Source organism: Stegodyphus dumicola, chromosome 7 (assembly GCF_044657685.1).
Source record: "Stegodyphus dumicola isolate Sdum_Otavi_A_Nest chromosome 7, ASM4465768v1".
Classification (NCBI taxonomy): Eukaryota; Metazoa; Arthropoda; class Arachnida; order Araneae; family Eresidae; genus Stegodyphus; species Stegodyphus dumicola.
In genome coordinates, this window is record NC_140774.1 from 61,255,108 (window position 1) to 61,271,629 (window position 16,522).

Below are 16,522 nucleotides of genomic sequence, written 5' to 3' on the forward strand. Positions count from 1 at the left end.
GAGGATTCTCTTACTGAGGAAATTAAAAGTGGGAAAAATATGCTAAAATCAACAACATACTACCAAGAGAAAGTTTTACGCATGATATTTACAGAAGAAATTCCTTCTCTTTATCCTGATGATTTCTAAGGAACTTCAGAAGATAACGTAACAAGTCATCCTTTGAAAAGTACTTGCAAAAAATGAAGACCCGTAATGCATATATGTATCTTTTCAAAACATACCTGCGAAGTACCTTGATGTTACACTAATGGGGGTTTGAAAAGAGCTGTTCGAGTATAAAACTATCATGATTGATGGACTCTGGAAAATAGTAAAAGAGGAATAGAAATCAACACCCCTGGAAATTTTATGAAAAGCTCTTCCATCATGGAAATCACAATGCTGACTTATAGTGCAGAAAAAAGGCTATCGGATAAAATAATTTTTAAAAAAATAAAAAAATACTCTTAAACGGCCTCGAAATCGTTCTAATGTGTAAATACCCTCTATACAGACTATCATGGTTTAAAAACAAATATAATATTTTACAAATATGTGTTAATAAAAAAAAAATAATTGCTAAATAAGGCAACTCTTTAATAGTGATACTTAATATTAATGAAGATTTAAGAATACCATTTAGAATATCTGCGAGAAGGGATGACTTGGAAAATGATGTTACAGAAATTGTTTTTACATAGGAGACAAGATAATTTATATATGGGCAAAAACCATTTAGCGGATCTAACTTTGTTGAAAGTTAATGCAATGCTTTTACGCTACTGTTTCCTTCCCCACACTATTTCTTGGAAAAACCTATCAATTAATTATTCCCAAATCTTCAGCTTTAAATAAATCATTTTGGGGGATGGCATAGCAAAAACTACAACTTTGATAATGTTGTGTTTCTGGGAACAGACTATTCAGATTCATCAAGATTTTCACAAGATGATGTTAATCATTTAATTTCTCTATGTAGCATTTGTTTAATTAATAACTGAACATATGGTTTTTGTTTAATCAAACGATTTTGATGTCATGCTTGTTTTTTCATAAGAATGAACATGAGAATTTACAAATATGCCCCACCAGTGGTTAAGAATGCTGAATGCTGGGGGTTAAATTCCAGGCAAAAGGGTTAGTTTTTCAAATTTTTCCCCAAGTGTGACATGATTGTAAATTTGTTTTTAAATTAACTTTTAAATATAGCAAAGCAAATGCCCCCATTTGCTTTGCTATATTTAAAAAACTAACCAAAATTTATAGATGAACTTATAAGGTATTTCTCCCGCCTTCGTGGTGTTGTAGTTAGCATGCTCAACGCATATTCGAGAGGCCCATGATTCAAGTCCTGGCGAAGGCGTTGCTCATTTTTCATCTCTCCTGTTTAAAAAAATACTTAATGTCTCTATAAGTTAATTGCAAATATTTTCATTACTAAAATAAAATTTAAAGAGCACACGGTTGTTAAGGTAATAAAAAAAACTACACATCTTTCAAATGCAACCTCCAAATAATTTTAACCCGTTGAATGCCACGCCCATTTTACGTGGCGACAACACGAAATTTTTATTATTCAATGCATACTATGTTAAAATATTATCTACAGAAGATAAGGTGAGTTATGTAGTCGTGTTTAATGCATTTTTCCTGGTGGGGGGTCACCACTCACCCCCCGAGGGGCTGCAGAACATTTTTGCTATTTATTATTTAAATTTTTGAAATCTATTACTCTTCAAAACATTATAATAACAATGGTTATTATTTAAAAATTTATCTGTATCGATATTTACTCTAATTATATATTTTTACTGTTGGTCTTGTCGCCGGCCACTGGTGACCCCCACGGCAGTCAACACATTAAAAAATAAAATTATTTAATGGCTTTATTTTAATATGTATGATGTACTTATTTAGGTAGCTTGCTTCCAAATATAAGTTATCTTTTATCTCAGTCACATTAAAACATAACAGAAATTTAATAACAAACATGGCTATATTTTGCACTGCAGATGAACTTAATTAGTAACCAATTTTACAGATTATTCATCTTAAACACATCAATCAAAATTGCATGTCATATTGCCCCAATATGTGATGTAAATATTGAAAGAAAATATTTTAAATTAATTGGCTTTACATAAAAATCATTGTAATAGTAATGGTCACATGGTAAACTGAGAAGAAGAATGGTAAACCAAGAAGCAAGAATGGTTATCTTTTACTCTTTTATTTGCATACTTTCCATGCTGAATGTTATTTTAGAAATTGATGTATCACATTTGAATATTACAGTTTACTTCATTTCATTCAATCCAATTGGTTTATCACTGTATATTCATGCCTCTTTTTCATGTGCATGCATGTAAAAGGTTAATGAGTGCAAGTTTGCATTCTTTTAGATTTTGCATTTAGTAAAACTTCTAAGTACTTGAAAAGTCACTATTTCTTAAAATCAAGATTGGCTCAGTTTGTCTGGATAATTACCACTACCTCACATAAATTTTAAAAACTTCCATAAGTGTTATTTCTTTAATTTAATCTGTTACCCCAATTCATCATGCACAAAATTAGAAATGATTTTTGTCAAAAGACCAAACTCCTAATCAGTTACAAATAAATTAATAAAATAACTCCAAAAATGCATTAAAATGTTAATTGCTTGGAGACATTTTATTCACTTCCAAATTTTAATCACTTAAACAAGGATTTAAAAAAAAAAATTATAAATCAGCAGATCTTTGTCTTTTATTTCAGTAAATAATTTTAATTATTACACTTTACAGCACAAATTTTATAATATTTTTTGTGGTCAAAAAATAAAAACACTGCTGGGTGTAATCCAACAGATGAAATGTCTTCAATCGAAAAATAATTGAAATATACATTTCATTATTCTCTAGTCTTAAAAATATAATGAAGTCATCCTTATCCTATCTAACAGTAGCTTCAAAGAGCACTTTTAAAATCTCTGCCATACATTTTTGTAATTTGATATATCTAAAAAAATTTTATATCATTTAAGCAAATTTTACCTCATAGTCAATATGCATATTTTTCAAAAACAGGCATAAAACAGAACATTATTATACATTTAATTTTTCATGATTAATGCATAAATAAAAAATGTGACTTAATAATTTTGCATTTAAGACTAAATGCTTCTAAACATACAGACAAGCCACACGTTTCACAGATTTGATTGTCAACAGACCTTTTTAATGCATAAGTTTTTATTTTTAGCAATTTTTTAAATAAATAGGACAGAATTAATACAAATATGAACAAAATGTTTCAAATTTTTTTAAAAAAATGCCATGAAATTAAAGGGCCAAACATAGCATTGAACAACTTATAAAGAAATTAAGGCAACACATTATCATGCAATGACTATTTTGTAATAACCTAAATTGTTCATATACATGTAGATTGGCACTAAAGAAAGTGGGTTATATACAACACATATACTATGGAGAAAAAGCTCTCACTGCTAAATGACTTAAAATGTGTTATAATGATAAAATTTAATTTGATTCAAGTCATTTCAAATTATAATACGATAAAAATATAATGCAAAAATAATTTCAATGGTACACAGGGAAATAAAAACAAAACGTAAACAAACACTAATAACTTTGATTTTATTTGTTTGATTTAAATTATTGTAAACACAATATAAAATAAATATTAGAACATTAAGCGAAACACTAAAAGATTCTCAAGTCACATTTTAAAACATATATTGAATTTTAAAAAAAAAAATCCAAAGCGAGGAAAAGGAAATTTTACTTATATTCTAAAATTTTATTTTGGGGATGGCAGACTCATTGTGGATACCTGAGAGGCAGGAAGATATCACCTGCAAAATGATAACTGATACAGAATAATTTTCAAACAAGCAAAAAAAAAGTTAAGTCTCTGACTTTATTACTGTTTTTAATTAGAAACGCACTTGAAAAAAATAATAACAATAGTAATTACACTCAAATAAAAAAAAACTATGACAATATTTCCTATAAAAACATACCCAGCAAATTCTATTTCAATTCAGATTCTTTTTAAAAGAATAACAATTAATATATCTTATCACAAAATATCTCAAACTAATTTTATATTGAAGAACATACAGACTTTTAGGTGTATACAAGTTTAAGAAATGCTGACTCAATTTTAAACTTTCAAATTATATAAATATTATTTAACAGCTGCACAAACTTTGCTGTTCAATGCTATGAAAATTGTCTTATGAAAATGATACGACAAGTTTTCAATGTTTTACAGAACATTTCTAATGAACTAGAAATTTCATATTTATAAATTTCAGTACAAAAGGAATACTTCATAAACAATGTAAACACTGAGAATCCTTTTATTTTCAAGTAAAAAAGGCAGTTGTTATGCACTTATCATCAGTAACTCATAGAATTTACATTTACTGATTTTTTTTTTCCCCTTTTCTTTCAATGAAAAATGAGGTCTTTGAGAAGCATGCAACAAAAAGTTTCTTCCATGGTTTGCAGCAAAAATATACAGCATAATGCTGCCTACTATCATATATACAAGTCAATTAAACACTTTTGACGTCCTACTGGCGTCCCACACATTATTGCCCGAATTTGTGGGACTTTCAGTTTTGGTGAAACGCAAAAATGAATCAAAATGACAGGTTATTATGAGTAAGAGTACTGACAATACAACCATATTTAGAGCTGAAGTGAGCCTCGGTTGATCGATCTTTCAGTAAATTCATACTCTCTGAATAAAATTAGAGGAGTTCGTTTGAATAGCATCATTTATCTGTTTGTGGCACTAGTACTGAGCAGATAACTTCTGCTTCATTCAGAAATGGCACACATGCAGTTCAGGATGCTCGTGTTTCACACCACAGATAGTCTTCTCTGCCAGTCAATAAGCTAGAAATAAATATTAAAATTTATTACAATAAATGAGACTTCTTGACTTATAATTAGCAAACATCAAGAATTTCTCAGTTACTCTGTTATTATAGTTTAATAGACTTATAATTAAAATAAAAAGGGGACCCAATTTCAGAGGTTCATAAAAAGAAAACATACTTTAAAAGAACTATAATAAATACAATTTTAAATGTATTATTTCAGATTACGAGTTAAAATAGCCTAAAGTGAATTATTGACTATTTGACTCAATAAATTATGAAGATTAATTATGCATTTATCTCAGATTAAATATCAGCGAATTTCTCATAATATATCCCTCATACATAAACACTGTACCAATAAATTCAAATGAAAAATTAAATACAAAGCTTAACAGTGAAGAATCAGAAATCATATCTTGTTCAAATACACACAAAAAGATTCTAAGAATCTTTTCAACAGGTTTGGATAAAATTTGTAGTAAACATAGTTTGATAAAATTTGTGAGGTAAGTAATACTCACTGTGCAAGAAAAAATTATTAAGGTAACTATTTTCTTTTTTAAAAAGGGCAATATTTGCTACGTAGTTACTATTTAAAACATGTTATTATTATTATTAAAACTGTGTCTTGGTAATTTTTTCATTTCCCTGATTTTCAAGTAAGTAGGAATAACGTTTAAAATACATTTTATTCATTCAAAATTTAATCTTATAAGGACGATAAATATAGGGTAATAATCAGTACAAAAGTAATTTATAACCAGTTTGAAAATTAATGAATGTAATACAGTGACAGCTCTCATTGCAAAAACTTTTTAAAGTGATCAATATTTCAAGAATAGAATTAAATAATAGAAATGAGATAACCAATAAGCACGCTCTCTACGTAACCATTTTGCAACAGACCAAAACCATCAGGAGCCATAGATAATATTTTCACAGAAAATTAAGTTTCACAATAAGCATTCCATAATTATAAAAAAAAAAAACCTACTCATTTAATAATTACTATTAGAATATTTTATATATTCTTTTTTATTTTATATAATTTATTTATTTAAAAAAATACTCCCCCTTTTTTCTTTCAAGCCAAAAATTTTATAGTTATTCTAAGTTTATTTTATTATTATTATTACATTAATTACAAACTTTAACAGTAAAGTCATTAGCATTTTTGGAACATTGTGTTAAATGTGCAATTAATTAATACATTAATAAAAAAAGCATTTTAAGGAGTTCTGTACAAGATATATTAAATTATTTACAAACCTTTTCTTGACCTACTACAATTTTTCTTGAAAAATGTATAAATTATTTGTTGCAGCTACAGCTATGATATTTTCTTGAGGATGCCATGCTGTGTGCAGAATTTTCCTACCAAAGTCCAAACAATCTACACTAATTTCATCCTTTTTCCTTTTACCACCTGTGCATACCTGCATAACAAGAAGAATTTAATTAGTTTACCTACTAGAAAAATATTCTGTTCCCATTAAAATTTTAGGGAGCAAGAATAATTTAACAACAAAAATATATATTACAAAATCTGCTGCTATTTGGAATGAACAAAAATGCAAAGCTGTTTTAGAGTCCCCCCCCCCAGAGCAATCTCACATAGATATGTTTTGCTTCAAAAACTTTAGCTGATACTTTTCTGTTAAAGCCATCCACTCCCCCAGCCCCTTTTTTAAACTGCAATAAAATACATGACTTAAAATTTGCCAAAAGACTTCCTTTACTTCATACAAGGAAGTAAAAAGGTATCCAAACACAAACATAGTTTGCTAGATCTTGCATTCCTTTCATTACTGTCATAGGACTCACTTATTTATGGTGTCAGGAGTTAACATCCATCGAGTTTCGTGAACAAAAGCTTGCTTTAGATGAATTCAATACAATAGCTGATTGAAATAATTACATAGGAGAGATGCATGCCAATTCCTTATTATTAAAATCAATATTAAAATCTGTAATGTTTCTAACTACTTTAAGTATGCTTATCTTTGTAGAAAGCTAGATGAACTATGTAGGGAATTATCACTGAGTCCAAGTGTATAAATGACAAAGTCCAGAGAAGGGTTAAACTCACCCTTTAATATCTCAAACTAAAAGTACAGATGGTCTCTCTATCAGGCTCACAGAAAAACCTCCACTTGGCCTTTAAATCAAGATAAGTAAATAAGAAACTAATTTAATGCTAAACCAAACTGGACTTACCCAATGCTGTACAAAATTTTCTAACATAGTCGGCTCTTAATTAAATTAACCAGCGAATAGCAGCAGGCACGTATAAAAGGGCCAAGCATAATTAGCTTAACAATGAAGCATTCTGACAGCAAAAACATGCCACTAAAGACTACTAAGCTCTTCTAAAGTAAGCAAAACCTTCCTTTTAAATACTATTTTTACCTCATTTGCATGTAATACGATTCTAAAAAATTACTCTGGTAGGGAGTTGTAGGTGAGAAACAAAAATTTAAAGGAAAGGGTTTCAAAATTAAAAATAACTATTAGAAAATTAAAATTATTCTTAAAATCAATGACCAGAGTTAAATTATGAAAACTGATCAAAACTAATTCCCTAACAGGAAGGGGGAAAAACCCATAGGTTATGTTCTTCCCCACAACAGGCTTTTAACACATATTGGACTACTTTCCTAAATATAGAATGGCCCAATTATATTTCATTAAATGGAAAATACAGGTAAACAAATAGATAAACTTTGGCATAACTTCACTGAAGTAAACATAAGCTTCCTATGCAGGCTAAAAAAAATGGCCTGTCATATTTAATTTCATTAAAAAAATGTCTTTAAAAATAATCCTTTAAAATGATTTATTTTTTAGCTGTTATTTAAAATTAAAATCTATATTTTTCCTAAACAGATGTATACATTTCTGCTAGTAAATTCATAGCATTATTCATAGAAATAAAAATATCCGTGAAAAAATTATCTTTAAGGTATTTTGTTTGCATTTTATATGTGTCCTGTAAATAGGAGAACAGTCCAATCCCCAACATTTTTTCACTCGTCACTCCTTCAATTCATGGATCACATTCCTTCAAACTAATTTTGAACAATAGTTATTCATACAAAGACATTAACGTGACATATGGAAGGATTCGGGAATAGATTATTCTGAATTTTCTTTGGATATCTTTTGTACTACATAACAAAAGTGTGTCACATAACCTCTTAAATAGGTTTTTCTAAATAAAAGGTTTATATATGTGACATTTTCTTGGCAATAGTAGTAGCAGATGTACTTTTGCATAAAACTGATAAACATTCTAAATAGAAATTAGCCTGGAAAGTTTCTTTTTGGCCTTGGATCCTGATGGTTTCTCTGCGGGCATTCAGACGAAACTTTTCATTTGGGAGAAATAATCCACAGTATTTTTCCCTAAAGCAGATCAGTTACTTCCCTGTTTATTACTTGAGTGCAACTTTCAAGTGTCTTCGAAAGATCAATATTTTTAAAATGGCAAGAAAATTTCTAACAGCCCTAGATGCTCTTGAATATATGAATTCTTCCTCTGATGAAGGAAATTGATGACCCTGAAATGTTTATTATTGCCTCTGAACCTGATTCAGTTAGTGATCAAGAACAGACAGATGACTCAGTCACAAACTGTAACATATCAGTACCATGTAGCGAATCTGAAATAGAAGATACTGGAGCAACTACAGAAATTTTATCAAAAAGCTGAAGAACGTAATTTTGATGTCAAAGCCCCAAATCGTGAGCCCCAATTCATGCTTTCACCAAGATGTATTTCTTTTTAAGACCATCAAAATATTCTAAATGTGGTGTCAGGAAAAACTCCAGTTGAACTTTTTCACATGATGGCTGAAGACATGATATCACATACTGTTGTAGAGACTAACCAGTATGCAAAACAAGCAAATAATCCTTCTTTTAGTGTCACTGAAAGTAAAAAATCCCACGGGATGCCAGAGATGATGCCATTTAAAAACATGCAACCAAAAACTTACACAACTATTTGCAAATTATGCAACATTAGATTTTGTATTGAAAGTTTTTCCCAATTTTCATTGCTAATTTGCCTCTTAAGTAGGTAATCAACATTTCTGTAAAATTTAATAGTGTACTGGGCCGCTATCCTATTAACAGGACAGCCTGTAATTTAATAAAATCCAAACAAATTTGAAAATTTTTGTGTTACATGTGTTATTGTCTCATATTATTGATCTGAAGTGTCACATTTTTTCGGCGGAAATTGTTAGGGTGGTCCAAGATGGGTTAACAAAGAATGTTATTTATAGTTGCTCCCAATCATTCACCTAAACCTGAGTCACAGCTGTGAGGAAAGAAATAAACCAAATTCTTGCAAATATGGCATTAACCTAAGAGTACTTTTATCGAGCTTCAAACATTATCCATTGTCTGTAAATATGGTTATGATGTTTAATTTTACTTTTGCATTGATAAACAATTACAAAAACTTGAGATATTAATTACTCTTCTTTTTATTTAGGAAAAATATAAGATTATTTCTTCAATTACTTTAATTACCTCAAAATGTGCACTTTCCATAAATATATCAGAGAGAAATATTCTAAAATATAAAGATACATGATTAGGAGAATACAGATTTAGTCAGATATAAATACTTTAAGCTTCAAATTACTTTTCTAGGTTTCAGAACAGTTTTAGGTTTTGCAATTTCTTTAGAAGCTTCGAGAGTGACATCCCTCTTGGTGTGTCGGTCGAAAACTCGAAAAAAGTTATTATATGAGCCAGTCATAATGTACCTATAAAAAAAGAGAAAGTTAACTGGTATGAGAGGAATTAACTTTAAAACTGAACAAAATTCAAACTTGGATTGCTGTCAGTTTTAAAGATATGCAAATACCTTCTGAAATCATTATTAAAATCTTAACAAATTTAAAAAAAACTATAATCCTTTTTGCATTCAAAATATCATATGCAATTTTCCTTAAAGCTCAGAAAGTGCAATTATCATAACATCAAAGTAAAAAGAATGCACCTAGCATTCAAATTACCTATGAATGCTAACTGACTCACATGATCAGTCATTTCAGTACCCCTGCACTATCATCATAGCTAATAAACATTCTATTAGAGGCGAAAGAACTTTTTCACTATGTGTACACATACTGATTATAGGGAGCACAGCAACTGCTTCTGCCAAAATATCCTTCATGTAAATGTGCTCAGTTAGGCTGCTGTGTAATGTATTACATAATTTACTGCATGCTCTATTTATCTGTTTTATGTCCAAATAAAGTGTGTTGTACCACAATATACGGATCCTTTACTGTGTGTATCAGCCTCTGAACAACACATTCTATAACTGCACTTTTACAATAAGGATTAGCTGAGAGTATTCCCATAAATTACACATGCTAAATTTGGTTAAGGTGAAAAAGAAATGTTTAACAGTAATACATAAACTAAAGATATATGCATGTTTATATGCATGAAATGAAATTTAAGTTTTAAATTTTCAACTTGAACTGAAGCTAAAATTCCCACAACTAATGAAAAAAATTATACTTTGAAATGTTAAAACCTTACAGGTATCCAAAAAGTTGAACTTTCATTAGCTTATGCATTTATAAATTAACAATTCCCTCAACTTTTGCTTAAAAATTAAACAATAAACGCAATTAATAAATAAGTAAGCAAATAGCAAAAATTTTTCCTTTTCTGTTCATGGGGTGCCAGCTGCCAAATACGATAGCTTATTTATATCAGATCATGAACAGCTGTCAATGATAATATATATAATGTTTAATGTGCACAATGTCAAATTTGTACAGTTCTCTGATCAATGTTATGAGAAAATATGAAAGAATTCGGCATTATGGACATCAAACTTTATACATATATGTAAGAAAAATAAATATATAAAAGATTAAATTAGCAGCGTAAATTAATTTCCCTTCTCTATTCTAAAAATAGCAACATCTATTTGTACTGCGTCAATTCGAGAAAAATCTGTTATATGACTTTTACATAATTCTGGTGATGTAAATTGAACTAAAACTCAAGTAGCTAATAATAATTTTACAGCAATATTAACTATCCAAACAAAATGCTTTGAGAACCTAAGATTCCATCCTGAACATTACACACTTTCTTTCTATGCTTTAGCCTGGCCACACTGAAGTCTGTCTGCTCTTTCCTTCTTACTGCAAATTTATCTAAAATGTAAAATCACTTGGAATAGGGCAATTAATGTGCCAACTTGATTGTGGCCGCAACATGTTTGCTAAAATAAAAAATGAAGATTTAAATCTGCATTCACCTCCAATTTCCTAATCATTATGGATCAAAATTTCTACGACATTAAAGTCACTGCTCCTGAATATATTACAATCATAAGCTGTAAAACAGTTTACCTTTTCATGAAGCTTTATGCATCATTACGATTGCTGCCATCTAGTTAGATTTTATATCTTGCTAAGTAGCATCCCATTATCATAACATAAAATGTTTAATTATAATTAGGACACATAAAATTACATGAATTATAGCCACATGAATACTTTGTAACTATCTAACCTTCCATAAAAAGTTTGAAACTCATAGGCCTTTTTGTGAATTACCAGAAAAAATGTTTGTTGGCTAGCTGTATGTGTTAATGCTGTTCTATTCATAAATAATATCAAAGAAAAATTTTAGTACAAAACAAGTAATTTTAAGAGGAAAAGATCTACATGATTGACATTTACGTTCTTACAGTTTTTTCGAAATGATGGTTAAATATAAAGCATGTAAAGCCATGAGTGTTTAAGACACACATGTGCATGCATGCACGAGTTGGCTGTTGTTGTGGTGTACACTAGACATTATTTAAGAAATATATATATAAAATATTATATATATATACATATATATATATATACATATCTACAGTGGATGGACAAAAATATGGAAACACCTTGTGAAATGCATGTTTGAAAAGAAAGAATGATTTTAATGAAATATGTAGGTGGCGCTGGCGTTTTTGACTACTGATGCCACCTATACAACTTCATAAATGTGCTAAACAGTTCACTTGTGATCGGAGTACTGTTATGTGAGGTTGTCATTGCATTATGTCAGAGTTAACAGACTTCAAACGTGGGCAAATTGTTGGAGCAGGTATGGTAGGTGCTTCCGTAAGCAAGGTACCCGAGGTGTTTAGTGTTTCAAGAGGTACTGTATTGAAGATTTATTCCGCATATTTGAAAAGCGGAAAAACATCATCTGCTAAATCACAGCGCGGAAGAAAGTGTGTCCTGAGTGATCGTTACAGACGATCATTAAGGGCAATTGTGACGAAAAATAAGAAGACCACAGCTGCAAAAGTTACTGCTGAAATGAATGTTGTGTTACCAAACCCTGTGAGTACCAAAACAATTAGAAGGGAGCTTCATAAACAGGGAATTGGCGGCCGTGCTGCAATTGAGAAGCCACTCATCAGTGATGCTAATGCCCGCAACAGGAAAAGGTGGTGTTTAAGTCATAAAGCCTGGACTATAGAGCAGTGGAAGCGAGTAATATGGTCTGACGAGTCTTCTTTCACATTGTTTCCCACTTCTGGCCGAGTTTATGTATGGAGAATGCCATCTCAAGCCTATAATACAGACTGCTTGTTGCCAAGAGTGAAATATGGCGGGGTTTCTATTATGGTTTGGGCAGCCATATCATGGTTCTCTGCTAGCCCCATGATAACTGTATCAGGGCACATGACTGCAGACTTATGTGAACATTTTGGCCGATCAAGTTCATCCCATGGCACAAATTTGTTCCCCGTTGGTGATGGTGTCTTCCAAGACGACAAAGTCCCTGTTCACACAGCTCACATTGTCCAGGACTGGTTTTCTGAGCATGAGGATGAGTTGTCCCATCTCCCTTAGCCACCACAGTCACCAGACCTGAATATTATTGAACCTTTGTGGTCTACATTGGAACGGAAAGTGTGTTCTCGTTATCCACCGCCAACATCGTTATATGAACTTGCCACCATTTTACAGGAAGAATGGTATAATATTCCCTTGGCAAACATACAGGAAATGTATTTTTCCTTTCCGAGAAGACTGCAAGCTGTTTTGGATGCCAACGGGTTTCCTACACCATATTAAGCAAAGAAACATGTTTTTTTAAAGGTGTTTCCATATTTTTGTCCAACCCCTGTATATATACATATATATATAAACAGCAATTCTACCAAATGCTGAAACCAGGAGTGTGGATAATAAGTACTGCAAGATACCAACATCTCATCTGCATTATTGGAGACATTTTATTATAAAACCGAAATAATAAATTTAAAATATTAATAAATGCAATTATTATGATTTTAAACAAGATATACTTTGATGATTTTTATTCTGAACTTGATTTCTGAAACTAAAATACATATTTTCAACTTAAAAATAATACCATATGTTTGCAGAACTTATGCACCTTACATACATAAAGTAACAAACAAGTCAAGACTTTTTAAAAATAACTATACATGATGCAAAAAGAAATTATACTTGAAAAATTGGCAATTTAATAACTTAAAAAATAAGTTAATAAATACACATACTTGAGAAAGGGAAAAAAAACATTAATCAAGATGCACAATTGGTTAAATAGAAATTATAATTACAACTGATTGATCATTTGAGTTTCATAATATGAACGATAATATGTTGATTGCTCTACTATGGATCCGTTCATCTTGAATTCTGGTGAGTATTCTGTCATCTAGCTTTTGCTTGGTTTAATCTATGGTTCCCAACATGGAGGAAAATGTCACGGATTTATTCAAGACTCCTTTACTGTCCACTGAGAGCATTAGGAAAAGGATCTATGATTAAAAAATGGATGGTCTCACTAAGTTCACAAGTGCGTTTAGAAATAGGGATGATTCCAAAGAGAGTCTTCGTGAAAAAGCAAATCTCGAAAAAGAAATTGAATATTTTGAAATTTTACTTAAAGAACGTGAAAAGAAAACTAACAGCATAAATGAATCTTCTAAATCCATCGCTGAAATGGTAAGGATGAAAAATATTCCCTCAACTTGAAAGACATCCAAAACTAAGAAAAAACGTACTGTCACAGATAGCGAAGGTTTTATTTCCCCTCGTAACTCTGTAAAACATCCAATTACGGACAACTCTCTAAAAGAAGCCCCTCAAGTTAACAAATTCTCCACTTTAAATAATGATGACCAAATGGAAGAAGAAACTCCAGACACTGAGAATTCTCAAATTAAAAAACAACATGTTCCTCCTATTGCTCTCGATGATTTCACCGGGGAGTGGGATGAGCCAAAATCGAAAGTAACGGTATCACCCATTACTTAGGAAATATGAAAGAAAAAACTTTAACTATTAGAGTCTATGACTATGATCACTTTAGCTTTATCTTAAGCTTACTGACACAGCGTAGAATCCGATACCACACTTTTAAACCAAATCATGTAAAACCATTAAAAGCAGTTATCAAAAAACTTCCCAAGAATTTAAATACTGAATTAATCAAGCAGGAACGGCAACAAAATGGAATTCCTGTCCTTAAAGTTCGACAACTCACCACAGTAAAAGACGGCAATACATTGAAACTTCCAATTTTTCAAGTTGAATGCAAACGAAGTATTGAAGGCAAAAAAGTTTATGATATTAAGAAATTACGAGGATTAGACATTTTTATCACCTCTTATAAATCAAAAAAGGGTCCTGTACGTCATAAATGCCAACATTATGGCCATACGAGGGAATTATGTCATTATACAGCGAGGTGCATGAAATGTGCAAAGCCTCACGAAAGTTACACCTGTACTCAAAAGAAAGAGGACAACAAACCTTCATGTTTTGCCCTTTGTGGAGAAAACCATGTCTCGATTTATAAAGGTTGTGTAAAACACCCTAATAACATTCAAAAAGCCATCGCTGCAGCAAAAGACAAAAAAGCAGCAGAAGAATGCAATAGATTTCAATATAAAGCTTCCCCACCCTTTCAAATGAACCAACTAAATCAACTTGGAAAACAAATAACTTAAACACTGATAGTAAAAAGGAAACAGTCTTTTTATAGATTAAAACTCACATAAATAAGACTAAAGAATTCATACAAAAATTCAAAACAGCAAAATCATTGATGAGTAAAATCGAAGTACGCATAGCCGCTTTTGACTATTTTACTAATATTGATTTGGAATTCTACTTTGATTAACTACAATTCCACAACTCAACTGTATAGTTTCACTCATTTAATCATCATCTTGCATATAGCACACTTCAACTTGTAGTTAGTACATACTTTATTTACTCAAGAATTTTCCACTCTGGACTCAGCGTTTTTCTGTTTCATACTCTGAGTACCACATTGGTTCTCAGAAGCTATGCCTACAAGTTCAAGTTTTTCATTTAAATATTATTGTATAAATAGTGCATCTTGTCTCATCTGTGTCATTGTGTAAATAGTGTCAATCTCATCGCTATGGACTATGTTTTAAAGGAATATACATAAATTTATTACATATTAAGTGCTTTTATCGTTAAATTAAGAACTGTTAATGAACTTTGCTGATTTCGATGTCGACCAACCAGGTGCCTTCTTAAGATCACATGACTTCTCTTCTGACTGTTTCTACGTCGGCGTAGCGCAAGACAAAGAACATCTTTCGCTCTTATTCTACATACTCATGAACTCTCATTTTGAACTTTCGCCTCGTGCGATGATGTACTAGAAGTACATCTTGATTTCTTTTAAAACCAAGCAAATGTTAAAATGGGTATAATTTTCAGGATACTGGTTAGAACTCTTTGTAGTTAATGACAGCTAAAAAGATAAGATCCAAGAATTGATTGATACTGAAATATACCAAACAACATATCAAAATTCAATCTATTTTCATATATTTAAACTTAAATGCACTTTCTGTATGGTAGTTAAAGACGACTGCATTTCTTTTCTTGAAAAAAGATAAATAGCATATGGAAAATAAAAAATATTTAATAAAATAAATTGGCAACATTAAACTACTTTAAGAATTTTATTTAGTGTACTTAAATACAAAAGTCAGCAACAGTACATACAGATACTGCTTAAAATAACAGTAGTACTACCAAAGCTTGCCATACTATTTGTTTCACAGACATACAGAACAACTCATTGAAAAATCATATTTAAGGAATCACTTATAAGAAATACTGTTCAAAATGAATGCTTGTTGTTTAAGAAGACCAGACAGCAGAAACTGCAGCTGGTCCTTCTTTGACTACAAAACAATTTAGAAAACTTATACATTATTTTTAAAAGAAGAATACATATGTTAGGTTACACTTCCAAAATGGACATGTTAGTATTAGATGTGCTATCTCAAAACATACAATATGCCTCTTAATCAAAATGGGTATCACTACAAACAATTTTTTTTTAATGGATCATATTATCACTGGTGATAACAAGTGACCTGTTAGACAAATATGAAGCAGAAGTAATTAATTTTCAAACTAAAGAACCAATCCACAGTACAGTCAGACATATGTACAAAGGTTATGCTCAGCATTCTGCAGGATATACAAGAAAATACTAGGATTTTTTTAAGTATAATAAAATTGATGACGTTAACTATTACTTTCTGTAAAATGAGAGGAAAGGAGTTCT

General features: G+C 30.6%; 1 protein-coding gene across 1 annotated transcript in view; it reads right to left on the reverse strand.

Annotated features, from left to right (window-relative positions):
- Window positions 1–2,712: 2,712 nt before the first annotated feature.
- Window positions 2,713–16,522, reverse strand: part of tws (protein phosphatase 2 regulatory subunit tws) — a 54,037-nt gene continuing 40,227 nt past the window's right edge. The window contains exons 8-10 of the mRNA XM_035362532.2: window positions 9,537–9,660; window positions 6,152–6,318; window positions 2,713–4,895 (exon numbers count right to left, since the gene is read on the reverse strand). Coding sequence (XP_035218423.1) covers window positions 6,166–6,318; window positions 9,537–9,660 — 277 coding nt within the window. The 3' untranslated portion in view covers window positions 2,713–4,895; window positions 6,152–6,165. The remainder of the gene's footprint in view (window positions 4,896–6,151; window positions 6,319–9,536; window positions 9,661–16,522) is intronic.